Genomic DNA, 12,208 nt, shown 5'->3' on the forward strand with positions numbered 1-12,208 from the left:
ATACCGGAACACAGGTGCAATCACATCTATCCTCCGCCCAGCGAAAGATTCAGCTATCGTGACAAGCATGTCAATATATGAGAATAGTCGCAGTTTCGGAGGCTGTGTGAACTCTCGAAACCAGAAATTTTGGGGATGCGTTTTACAGGAGCTTCCATACACACTCTAGGGGCTTAAACCCAATTTCCAGCGATCCGTAGCAGCAGCCTCCCGGGTCCATCAATAGTGTGTAATGAAATATAGGTCCGTAGGTTCCCGACCACCCGAACGTATAATAAGCATATCGCAGCTATCTTAAAACCACCACTGCTCGAGTAAGGTACAACAAGACAGCGCACGCAAGCCGCGACGAACGGCTCCGACGGACAGCTGGTTCCGGATCCGAACCGTAGCTCGTGCTGTGGAAAGGGGACGGATAAACTTGTTTTCGGAGGTTAGGTTGGTCAAGGAATACGACAAGGAAGTTAAATTAAATCTTAGCTGTCTGGGGAGAGGTGAGGTTGGGAAATGCTAGTCAAAGGTAAGATGGCGGGTAAGTCAGCGGTGGGATGGGTTGGGGCGAATGCCGTATCGTACGGTGTGAATGGAGAAGTTGACTATCTACAAATAGTACGATAGTTAAAAAATAGAATAATTTACGACAAGACTAGAGTGAGTGACAATTGCAAACCCACACCTCATCTAAACAAGTCTCAATGTCCCCTCAACCTCCTCGATCCCGACGCTCCTCTTCTCATCTAGACTTATCCTCCCCGCGTGCAATATCGCCCCCGTAACAACAGTATTCCTAAGCGTGGACAGGCCACGCCTGTCCAGCTCCGCAAGTGTGATGCGACCCTCGTTCAGCGCTGCACACGCGTCCACAAACTTCTCGAATGAAATATAGCCATAGCCGGTCTGCCCGCCAAAGTTCCCTTCCTCGTCGGGCGCGTAGCGCATGTAGAATGGGTTATACCAGGTCAGGCCGTCCTGGTCGTCTGTCACATCATAGCTACGCTTAGATTGGTTGGCGCGGATTTCGCCTTTGGAGGCCATGTCTTTTACAAGTTAGCTTTTTTCAAAGTTCTGCTGTAGGGGGGCAACTGGGGGGGGGTTACAGTGGAAGTATTGGTTTGAATGAACGCCAGCCTTTTGAGGGGCAGTCCAACATGCGATGTATACTCCTGTGGCAGTCTTCGATGGGTCATCCTTCTTCACCCAATCTGTCAAGAGTGTGATTGTGTCTTCGGTTCCTCCGACACACCCCAACCCCGTTGCGCAACCAGTGCTCCCCGAGGCAGTGACTTTAAAAGGCCGGTATCCCGGAACCATGCTCTCATTGATATCGATATGATGCGAATTCAGATAGTACGAGATATCGCTCTCCTTCCCAGCCCACGCCCTGAAGGTCTCCAGCTGCGACTTGGGCTGCGACATGTAACTGTAAAAGTAATTAAAGTCACCGAGATTCTTGGCTTTAGCCCTCGCATCGGAGTACACAGGATCGAAGCGTTTGTGGTGCTCCACGTAAACGAACACCTTTGCCTTCTCGGCCTCCTCGATGAGGGCGAGGTGGTCCTCCAGCGTTTTCGTCGCCGGCTTGGTGATGAGGACGTGTATCCCTTTCCGGATTGCGTAGAGCGCGATGGGGAAGTGCGTTGTGTCCGGGGTAAAGATGGTAATTGCGTCACCGGGAGAGAGGGCGTCGATTGCGGTTTTGTAACTGTCCGGGTCCACGGCGTCATCGGCGGGGAAGGAGTTGAACGAGACGTCGAGATTGTTGTAGACGCTTTTGATGTTTTTTTCCAAGTGATTGCCTACCGAGTGTCAATTTCTGTGGGGTAGGAGAGAGGAATTGAAGGGGTAGAGTACGGATATCGGGGTATTTTTTCCCGTTCACGCCAACCATGCTAAGCTCCCCGACTTTTCCGCGACGGCGGAGGTCAAAGAGGGTGAGACCCACTACGCCTACCTGCAAGAAATGTCAGAGTTGGAGATGTGTGAGATGACAGGTGATGATATCATGGCACCTTCTTGTCGGATGTAGACCCCCCGGTGCCAACCCAGCCGGTAGTGTACTCTCCAGTTCCAACCTGTTTGCTCAATCATTAGCTCTTAGCCCTCATCACCATCAGTCAAGCAAAGATTAAAGCAAACCATCAAAACGTTAACCAGGCCCATGATTGCTAATCCCAACTTCGGTCTGACCCCAATTATTGAGAGATGATAGTAACGTTGATAACGGTGGAGAGCTCAAGCGGGGAAATGAAGCTTATATGCGATACAGGTACGTAGTACCCAGTACGACACTTGCAATGGGGTGACGTTTGCGAACACGACTGCCGTTGCATAGGCCGCCTCCAAGTTTCGGCTTCCTCTCCTTGGATCCGTGTGCTATGCAATAGCAGTCGCGCTCACAAACTTCACCCCAATCGCGAGCACAGTATGTACCCGCCTATCATCCCACACGCAGCCCATCATTTGAGGGTTTGTGCAGAGGAACTTAGATGGTATTAACATGAGCTAATGACAAGGCTTGGCGACCTTGTAAGGGTACCATTTGACCTGCAAACGTTCCCCTCAAGCACAATCCCAAAAGAAGTAGACTACTCGAGTACTCGAGTAGTTTCACGATATGATACCGTTCCTGTGTGATACTAGATAATTGGCTACTCTCGTATGACCTTTTGAGAGGTCCAAGTTCAAGAAGTTCGGCACTTGCCGGAGTTTGGAGGTCAACTTCCGGCGACAACTACTGATACTCGTAGTTCCCGCCTAGGTCAGTCTGCACAAACCCCTGATGCGGCTCGATGACTTTTCTCCCTTTCGGGTCATCTACCAGTAATCCAATTCTTAGCAACCCGCCGCCCGTCCTTTTACCCCGGGACCCTGTTGATTGAGGAGAGACGGAACCTGGCAGCTTGCTTGGTTTTGGGCTCGCGCGTTAGAGCTTGAAGGAGCGGGATAATTGCGGTAGTCTACCAAGTAACCCATGACACGAGTACTGTACCTGTCAGAGGCCTGGGCGTGACTGATGGTGACCCACGTAGACCTTCATCGTCCTATCGCGTTGATTATCCATCACTGATTCTGTGACATTCTGGGTGGAGATACCGGGAGTATCTAGGGAGGAGGAAGCGACACAAGACAAGCGCTACCCGAGTACCGGTAGTCGCCAACAATTGATTCTTGCCTTTCTTCCCACTTCTCTACCAGTACCGGTATCTTTCTCTATACGAGGCCGATATATAATTTTGTCATACTCGAGCGCCGGCACCATTAGTCTATGCACCCGCCCGCTGTGATCGTCCTGTCGTGTCACCGAGCCAAGAATTGGTATCCGTTTTGCCCCTCCACTGGCTTAAGCTGTGCGCGGATTTCGCTATTTAACGCGGTTAATGGCCCTAGGTTAAGTCAAGATCCTTTCCAGATGTACTCGAGTACCGGTGGTATGTCCGAGGAGCTCTTACAGTAATTTACTGCTAAGTGACCGGTACGGTGGACAATATTTTACACCATTGCCACACTTGGACCATTACCAATCTCGAAACATTCTACAGTACTGTACTGTACAAGTATCATACTCGTAGGGAACCAAAAATGTACCATACAAGTACTGATGCTCGACCACCATGCCATAATAACACACGTGCAGCTATCACAAGCAAGGGCTTGGCGCAGAGAAACGAATACAAGCAGAAAGTCCATGCGCGAACAGAAATATCGCTTAAATACTGTCGCGCGTTGAGCCCCGAGTCCCTCTCCTCCTCCACCCATCTTCCCACCCTTCTATTCTCCATCCCACCAGAAATACCGGTACTCGGCATGACTACCCCTCAACCGGCCGATTCCTCTGAGGCCCCTTTCGGTTATACCAATCTAGGACAACCCCGCAGGCGTCCCCTTTCCGGTAGGGAAGGCTTCTGTCCCGTTCGGGAGTGTCAACGCAATTTCAGACACCGGTATGTATTCCCCCCCTTTTTTTCTTTTCCGAACGGAAATTCTAATCCCATTGATAGCCTCAATCCTAGGCAAGCCATCTGGCAGCATTTGGCCCACTACCTAAACCCCACGTGCGCGGAGGGGTTACCCTCCTCCCCTTTCAGACAAGCACATGCCAAAATGCACGAACAAATGAAAGCAGAATTGGCAAGCTCGAGGCTCACAGGCAAGTACCGGCGGTAATGCATCCCCGAGGGAAAGCTTCTCTAATCTGACTCGGGATGTTGCCAGAGAGCGAGAGAAAGGAGCGGCAGAAGGAAAGTAAAAAGAAATGGGTGGAGAAGAATACGGAAAAAAGAGCACTCTCTTTGAAAAAGTCGAATCTTAGAAAGAAAGCGAAGAAAGAGTTGAAGAAGGAAGGAAAGGATTTGACGGAACAGGCTATCGGGGAACTGGTGGAAAAATGGCACGCAGCAGGAACAGCGAACTAGAAAATTGAAATCCTCACCAAAACAGCACGAGGCAAGAATGGGAGATCAATCATTTGCTCTATCATCTCGTGAGAAGCTGGTATCATAGATAAAAAATTGAATAAACAACCTTACCCCCTGCGGGCGCGGTGCAGTACCAGTAGCCCCCTGAGCCAGAAGACTATCGCAATGGCAATGAAATCTGCGAATTTGGCACATAAATTTACACGTATACATGGTTCTGGCTAGGATGGGTTTTGCTAACAGTGAAGCAAACCAAAGCCAGCTTGTTCCAAAGTGCAATTTAATAAATAGCTATCGTACTCGTCATGGTACCGTACCATGATTGACTCCCGCAAGCTACATACCGCACGGTTCCGAGCTATCCGCCGCCCGACGCCGAAAGACAACACAAAGAAGGCGCATCACCCAAATTATAGATAACCTCTACCGGTATCTAGGCGACCAACTGTTGGTCCCGCGAACGGGTCTGCTGTGAAGAAGCCCCGCGAAGGGGGGGGGGGCAAGAACGGGTATCATACCGGGGGTACTGTACTTGTACCGATCGCGATCAAAGGGCTTGCGGCTCTTATTCACATATCACTAACCTGGCGCCATGTTCTTTTTCCCGCAAACGACGTTCCCCCCCCCCCAAACCGATCGATCAGGTTTTGAGAAGCTGGCTGCGTTATTCTTTGGGGGTTGAAGGGAGAAAGAGGAAAAGCCTTCCCGGGGTTTTTGGCAAGTGAGGAATTCTCACAAGGTTTTTTCCGTGCAATTTATCGCTAGCTTCAAATATACCGGTAACTTATCCCACCGACGAGATAAATCCGATCACATTTCAAATACGGGTACTTTTTTTGCTGATGGCTCACCAAGCCAAGGTGGTAACTTATATCATATTTGATTATAGACTAATAAGACCCTAAAGCCTTTCCGTCCCCACGCGTACAGTACAGTACGGTACTTCGTGCGGGGATCAACTTTCCATCAGTTAGTCACCGACCCGCCCGCGAAATCAACAACCTCCCTTTGATAAAGCCCGTCTTCGGGAAGAATCCGAATCGGTGACCGGCTCGGGCTCGAGCGGCGGAACGTCATGTCGTTTTCTCGGACCGACCGACCCGCGCCTGATCGAGCGAGCGCTTGCGCAGAGCAGTCTAAATTATCATAGGAAGAGTGAGTTCCAGTGAAATAAACGGCTCGACGGAGCACATTGATAGATAATTCTCGCAAGTTCTAACCGGCCGAACGCTTCCCCGTACGATACACCCCCCCTCCTCCCTGCATTCCTGCCTCCATTGTAAGAGTAGCTGCTAGGAGGAAGGGCTCCGGCAGGTGGGCTTTCCATGATATGATTAATGCTCCGGAAGCGAGAGATGTTTGCACTGCCCTTCTTGACAGCGGGGAGGGTTTGGAATCCCCCCCCTTCCCCCTCTCCGAGCGCGAAGTGTATCGTACTGTACGGTCCCGGACGGTTTGCTACGAGATAGAGAGCAATTGGGTTATGTATGATACCGGGAATAGAATTTCAGAGGTCGGAAGTCATCGACCGTGCCGTCGGATGATGACTGCTATGTTTTCATACATGGAAAATTATGAGTCACGTTGAGCAGTGTGGAGCGGAACAATTTGTCAATTCTAGTGCTTAATGCTTCCTACACCAAAGAAAATGATTCCTCTTGGGATGTTTATACTTCTTCCCGGACGGGAATGAGCTGTCGGTCCTTATACACAGCCAATGGCTTGGGTTTTTCGTCACTCTACTCAAGTATGATACTTTGGGGTTCCAGCTTCTTTGTTCGGTAGTTAATCTGTTTTATTATATTATAGTGCGAGTGCCCGGCACAAATGGAGTAAATGGAGGATACAAGTAGGAAAGAGGGTGGGAAGGAGGGAACCAAACTACGCTAAATAATATTATGATAAAAATAAGGTCGAGGCGCCGTAGGTATGACATGATAATATAACATAACGCCGCCCAGAGAGCACAGTAGTCCACCAGTGATGACAAGATCCATAGCCAACCAAACCACCGCCCCCATGCGAAGAAAGGACACCTCTACCCGCGAGACTTCGCGCGCTTCCGCCGGTGCCCGCGTACTTCAATTACCTGCCCTGCACGCACCAAACCCATTAGCATAATCTAGAGTACACAGGATTTGGATTTTATCAAGGTGCTCACGTTTCCCACGCGAATACTTCTCCATCGCCCTCTTCAGCACCAACCTATTCTGCGCCGCCACCAAACCCCTCGACGAGATCCCCGCGTTATTCTTCATCTCAACATCCACGTTCTCCCTGGAGAGCAACAAGAGCACGAGGTCCTCCCTGTCGCCCTTCTGGATGGCGATGTGCAAGGGCGTGTCCCCGCTCTCGTCGGTGGAGTTGACGTCGAACCTCCCATCTTCGAGGAGCAAGCGTAACGCCGGGAACTGACCGCTCCCGACCGCGGCGTGGAGCGGGTTTCCACAGGCACCCTGGTGCTGCGTGGGGGCCAATCGCTCGTCTTCCAGGAAGAACCTAATGAGTCTACAGTCGCCGAGCATCACCGCGAGGTACAGGGGTGTCTGGCCCAAGTTGTCGCGGACGTTAAGGTCGATTTTTGGATGTGCCAGCAGCATTCTGAGTAGTTGCTCGCCACCGAAATCTGCAGCTGCGTGGAGCGGTGTTTGGATGTCGGCGTCCGAGCAGTTCACGTCGACCCTCGGGTCCGCCAGTAGGACTCTCGTTATGTCCTCCGAACGGTCGACACTGCGCACGGCGCGGTATAGCGGTGTGCAGTCGTCCGCGAGACCGGACTTGTTGACGTCGATCTCCTTCCGCGCGAGCAGGACTTGAATCGACGCCATTTGGCGATACTCGACGGCCAAGTACAGGAGCGTGACGCCCTCGTAGAGACACCTGTTAACGTCCACGTCGCTGGTGTCCAACATGATCTCCAGAGCCTTCGCCTTCCCGTGCGTCACCGCGTATCTCAGCGGCAACTCCCCCACGCTCGCCTGCTCTTTCATCGGATACACCGTCGGGTCTACCCCGCATTCGAGGAGTATTCGCAGCGCGTCGTTGCACTTCCGTCGCCTCAGAAAGCGTATCAGGAGTTTTGCGGGGTCCGCCACCTTCAGGATTCCCTTGGAAACGACTAACTTCACAAGCTCCTTGTCGCCTCTTTGCGCGGCCGAGTAGAGGAGGTTGCGGGAGCGGTTCTCGTACTCGCCGCAACAGCCCTGACTCTTGTCGCACGCCGTGCTGAGGAGAGAGTCGTAAAGGAGGTGGAATAGTGCGCGGTTGGCTCGGAGGAAGGTGTATAAGTCTACTGGGTCCAGATTTTGGGAGATCTGAAGGACGAGCTCGTTTGGGAGGTGGAGTAGTGACATGGCGGCTTTCTCATGGTGCGGTATGAGGAGGTGGAGCTGTGATGAAGCTTTCATGGTGTTGGATCTCTTCTAGCCTCGCGGGAAAGGGGGGGCGTTGGAGCTCGATGACCTACGCAGTATGCATTCTTATATTTCGGGTTCGCGAGTCCAAAGGTTCCCGAAGGTTTTCGCGCTTGGACCTGCTGTAACCCGCTTTTGGGCGCCAAGGGCCCAAGATCTTGGTGTCACACAATCTGTGGGCCTGGCCTTACAGTAACTTAAATACCTGTACCGGTACAATTGCCATACCATACTCGTACACGATCTCGTAATATCCACCCATGGTCAGAGAGATTCTGCCGACATTGCCTCCAAGTCTGTTCCAAAATCAGGCCCATGAACCCAGTAACACTTTTTAATGGGCATCACTAACTTGGCGCTTAAAGTCCAAGACTCCGGCTTACGGAGCCTCGCTAATGACTCAGCATTCAAGCTCCCGACTGAGACGTTTTACTGTAGCTGCCACGTTTGCCAATTCCGCATACCAGTACTGACTGAACCCCGCAGTCAATTGTAGTACTCGAGCACGATACCGTAACTTGTTTAGCGGTATCAGAATGATGATTCCCACGGGCCCCATTCCTTTCGCTCCACAATACCGGCACTCCGGGCGCGCGTACCACAATAACCGCTTCAGGTCGAACCTCTGTATCGCGTGCGTACCGGTAGGCTGGAATCTCAGCTCCATGTGACAGTGTGAGTTTACAAGTATCATAGCTAGCTGAACCAATGAGTATTGATAAACTACCGTACAAGCGTACCAGCAACATTAAAGCACAAACTACCGAAGCTCGCAAGCGAGCAGCCTCAATGCGCATTACTCATCACCGCGTCCAACCAAGGAGACAGCGACACTATACCGTAACGACGAGTCTATCCCCACTCTCATCTTCCCCCCACTTCCCCTCTGGAGGCGAAAAATTCCTCTTCAGCCTACCCCAGCTCTCCGTGTTATAATCCTCCTGGATCTTCCTACAAGTCCTCAACCCCCACTCCGTCACACCCACCATGAAACAACTCTCAAACATGAACGCCATTGCACCCTCTCCCACCTTTGTCGGTTTCAGTGGATCCTCAGAAGCCTTCTCGTGGGTCCCGGCATCGGGACCGTGGCCGGCTGCAATGTTATGAAGACTTGCACCGCCGGGTTTAAATCCGCCGGATGTCTTACCATCGTAAAGGCCGGATAGCAACCCCATAAACTCGCTCATGTTGTTTCTGTGGAACCATGGCGGGCGGAAGGTGTCTTCCGCAACCGACCACCTGGGCGGGAAAATGGCAAAGTCGACGATTGCAGTCCCCGGAGTTGAGGAATGCGCTGTCAGCACTGTGAAAACCGAAGGATCGGGGTGATCGTATGAGATGGAGCCGATGGTATTAAACCTTCCCAGGTCGTACTTCATAGGATAGTAGGTACCATGCCAGGCTACTACGTCGAAAGGAGTGTGAGGTTGAGTCGCTGTAAAAAGCCCCCCATTGAATTTACAGGTGATGGTATAAGAGTTTGGGGGGTCTGGTGGGGTACTGATGAAGGTTGCGATTGGAACCTGAAAGTCTCGCGGGTTAGCGAGACAATTGCTACCGATCGGACCGAGCTCGGGGAGCTCAAAGTGACCAGTTGTGGAGATCTCGAGAACATAGCCCCGGATAGGTCCGGCGGGAAGGGATACCCGGAAACGGATACCTCGGGGGAGAATCAGTATCTCATTCGGGCGGATATATAATCTAAGCACGTAAGCATTCGGTACCCCGTGGATTTTCATCACCACTCACCGTCCAAGCTCCGTCTGGACGTCCATTTCTCCATCCTGCAACACAATCAACCAGTCACCATCCGCGTTGTAAAACGCACCCCTCCTATCCATATCCTTCCCAGCAGCGAAAGCATAGATCCCAAGGCCATTTCTAATGGACGCATTCCCGGCACCAGCAATCATATGTAGCCCCTGGATGAAATCCGCCGACTCGTCAAGGTCGAAAGGATCCCATCGGAGTTGGTTAGGAATCTGGTGGAACTGGTACATCGAGGGGGCCGGGCAGCCCCCATAAGCCGCTGAGACGGGGATGAAGGGGGTATGTGAAGCGGCGGGGAGGATTCGGTACAGCCATGTTTGCTTGTTAGTTGCACGCGGAGCCGTAAATGCCGTACCTGAGAGTTTCTCCGTGTAGAGCCCGTAGGGAGGTTTTTGTGGAGAATTTTGTGCAATCGGAAGGGCGCCAGGTATGGCCTCGGTCCTGCCAAGTTTAGCCATTTGGACTCAGTTCCTGGGTGGGGGGAGCCTACTCGTGATAAGAATTGAAGCCGTTAAGGTACTTGTAAGGATCGGGTGTCTTGAATGCAGTGAAAGGCATGTTTGCTTCTGGTTTTCTTATTGGTGGGGGGGAGGATGGGTTAAATGGATGGGCTCAATCGGAAAGTTGTATAACGAGAGCCAAACGGAGTGGAGATAAGGGGGAAGGGGGGGTGGGGTTGTAGATAAAACGATTACCAAGGCATTGCTGAGCACTTCACGATAATCTAGGACGTTCGAATACCGGTAGCCGATGATAGCCGTTGTTTAGACTAGCGTAAGTATACAAGAAATACAAGAGAAATGTGCTGTGCTGTGCCGTTGAAATCCCGCCCCCGTGGGATGCGGATGCGGGTATCGTAGGCAAACCACCGCAAACTCTATCCTCAGCTGAGAGGAGAAAAAAGAAAAAAACCCCGCGCCTTACCACAAGAAGCAATTACAACGTCCTACAGTCACGCCCCCCCCCCCCATACTTGTACTGATGAAAGGAATGAAAAAAAAAAAAACTGCTATCAAGAACGGAAAGGAATAACTCGGGGTTTGAATGCCTCAAACAAAGCCACCCACATCAAGGGGCAATGCTGGCTGACAGATTCGAATTGATTTTCCAGATGTTTAATCCCGGCCCCCATACAAATTTAATCTGCCATAATGAATACGGTAACTCTCAACTAAATCAGGGTTCATAGGTTTAACATCAGTTTTGCCCTTTTCCCTTTTCCCTTTTCCCTTTTGGACTTGGTCTCTCCGAGCTCTTAGATGTCCGGGAAGGCTTGGCACTGCTAATGGGTGCCCGTACGTCATATCGCGTTGGGATCGAAGGAATTTTTGCTAAACCTTTCCGGACTGATGTACTGTACTGTACTCGTAGTTGGCGCTGCTCCGTACTCTACTGGGGCAAGTTAATTTGATATTCCATCATCCTTCCTCCACCAACCCGCTCCCTGTTCGGAGATACGCGCCGTTACGAACAAAAAATTCCTAATGTTTGCCGTCCATTGTACTCGTACTCGTACTGGGGTGCGAATGTGGTCTATCTTCTGATTTGACCCCATTGCTGTGTGTTTGCGTTGCATGATATGCCCATGACCCTGCAGCATCATAAGTTATCACTTGCTGATCTTTGGTGACATACTTAATTTAGCCACCCCCTAGCCCTCGCTGCGCGTGATTTCCTACCACTCAGCCCGATTTCGGGTATGATGGTATGGCCGGACTACGAGTATCTGGAAGCTGATAAGGTCCCCTTATTTCGCCAAGCGAGAAAGCATCGCGGGTCCAGGCTCTTAACTGTTTCAGTGTCACATGCCATTCCCTCCTACTCAAGCCACTTGGACAATGTCGGGAATCGGTGCGGTACAAATCAGAGCTCTTTGATAGGAGGTCATGGTTTATAATGATCTGCATGTCGTGTTGTCTTGGGTCGATGGTGATCATGGAAGAGGGCTTTGGGAACCCGCTCATAGGTAAGATTTCCATCGCTTACCCGGCTTTTCGCAGGCGTGTGTGCGCTCAGACCAATCGGATTGGGGACCACTTTTTTTCCGTCGGGGCTTTTGCGACCAACTCGTGATGTGTAATTTACTCGACGTTGCGAACGCGACTGCTATTGCATACTACCAAAATCTTGGGGCTCCGGGCAATTTTTTGCTCATGTGAAATAGTAGCTGTGTTCACAACCGTCAGGGAGTTACGAGTAAGCCTTCCTGGGAAAAGCGATTGCGATGGGGATTTTTGCGGTGGTATCTACCAAACTTTTCATCCGCACAATATGATACTAAAAATTAGTCCTTGCGCTGCTTCCTCGACGAGCTGCCTTTCCTGGCAAGATGTGTGGCATTTCTCTGTTGTTCGTCTCGGCGGAGGGCTGGGGATCGGTTTTCCGAGTTGTTTCCCCCCCACAATCCAAAGGGAGTGTGCGAACTATGGATGCCTTATTTATCGTGAGCTCTAATTATTTCACTTTTGTGGTGCACCAAAACAAGTGAAATTCCGACTCAACTTGATTAACATGAGAAAGCAAATATTAGATATAGAGGAGCGCGGAGGAATCCTAGTGGTTCTCCCATAGTTTGAATTAATTCTCGATCTTGCGCATCAGGTTGCA

The 12,208-nt window shown here is 51.1% G+C and overlaps 3 protein-coding genes; 1 reads left to right on the forward strand and 2 right to left on the reverse strand.

The window, feature by feature from the left end:
* Positions 1 to 618: 618 nt before the first annotated feature.
* GSTUM_00006916001 (uncharacterized protein) lies at positions 619 to 2,213 on the reverse strand. XM_002839042.2 has 5 exons: positions 2,137 to 2,213; positions 2,010 to 2,072; positions 1,852 to 1,951; positions 1,098 to 1,796; positions 619 to 1,037 (listed from the first exon to the last, which is right to left on the reverse strand). The coding sequence occupies exons 1-5, from the start codon at positions 2,158 to 2,160 to the stop codon at positions 682 to 684; spliced, it is 1,242 nt and encodes a 413-aa protein (XP_002839088.1). The 5' UTR covers positions 2,161 to 2,213; the 3' UTR covers positions 619 to 681.
* Positions 2,214 to 3,411: 1,198 nt separating this feature from the next.
* GSTUM_00006917001 (uncharacterized protein) lies at positions 3,412 to 4,530 on the forward strand. XM_002839043.2 has 3 exons: positions 3,412 to 3,941; positions 3,999 to 4,151; positions 4,217 to 4,530. The coding sequence occupies exons 1-3, from the start codon at positions 3,580 to 3,582 to the stop codon at positions 4,410 to 4,412; spliced, it is 711 nt and encodes a 236-aa protein (XP_002839089.1). The 5' UTR covers positions 3,412 to 3,579; the 3' UTR covers positions 4,413 to 4,530.
* A 3,995-nt stretch (positions 4,531 to 8,525) lies between these two features.
* GSTUM_00006919001 (uncharacterized protein) lies at positions 8,526 to 10,159 on the reverse strand (the record flags this gene model as incomplete). XM_002839044.2 has 3 exons in its annotated part: positions 8,526 to 9,532; positions 9,581 to 10,042; positions 10,092 to 10,159. The coding sequence occupies 3 exons, from the start codon at positions 10,157 to 10,159 to the stop codon at positions 8,662 to 8,664; spliced, it is 1,401 nt and encodes a 466-aa protein (XP_002839090.1). The 3' UTR covers positions 8,526 to 8,661.
* Between the last annotated feature and the right edge of the window lie 2,049 nt (positions 10,160 to 12,208).

The sequence above is a fragment of the Tuber melanosporum genome, assembly GCF_000151645.1.
Source record: "Tuber melanosporum whole genome shotgun sequence assembly, scaffold_3, strain Mel28".
NCBI classification, from domain to species: Eukaryota; Fungi; Ascomycota; class Pezizomycetes; order Pezizales; family Tuberaceae; genus Tuber; species Tuber melanosporum.

Excerpts from the sequence above, each read along its gene's own strand:
- GSTUM_00006917001 (XM_002839043.2), top strand. The coding sequence starts at position 3,580 with ATGTACCATACAAGTACTGATGCTCGACCACCATGCCATAATAACACA. Across the intron at positions 3,942-3,998 it reads CAACGCAATTTCAGACACCG|CCTCAATCCTAGGCAAGCCA; the intron begins GTATGTATTCCC and ends TCCCATTGATAG. Across the intron at positions 4,152-4,216 it reads AGCTCGAGGCTCACAGGCAA|CGAGAGAAAGGAGCGGCAGA; the intron begins GTACCGGCGGTA and ends GTTGCCAGAGAG.
- GSTUM_00006916001 (XM_002839042.2), bottom strand. The coding sequence starts at position 2,160 with ATGGGCCTGGTTAACGTTTTGATG. Across the intron at positions 2,073-2,136 it reads GCCTGGTTAACGTTTTGATG|GTTGGAACTGGAGAGTACAC; the intron begins GTTTGCTTTAAT and ends TTGAGCAAACAG. Across the intron at positions 1,038-1,097 it reads TTCAAACCAATACTTCCACT|ACATGGCCTCCAAAGGCGAA; the intron begins GTAACCCCCCCC and ends AACTTGTAAAAG.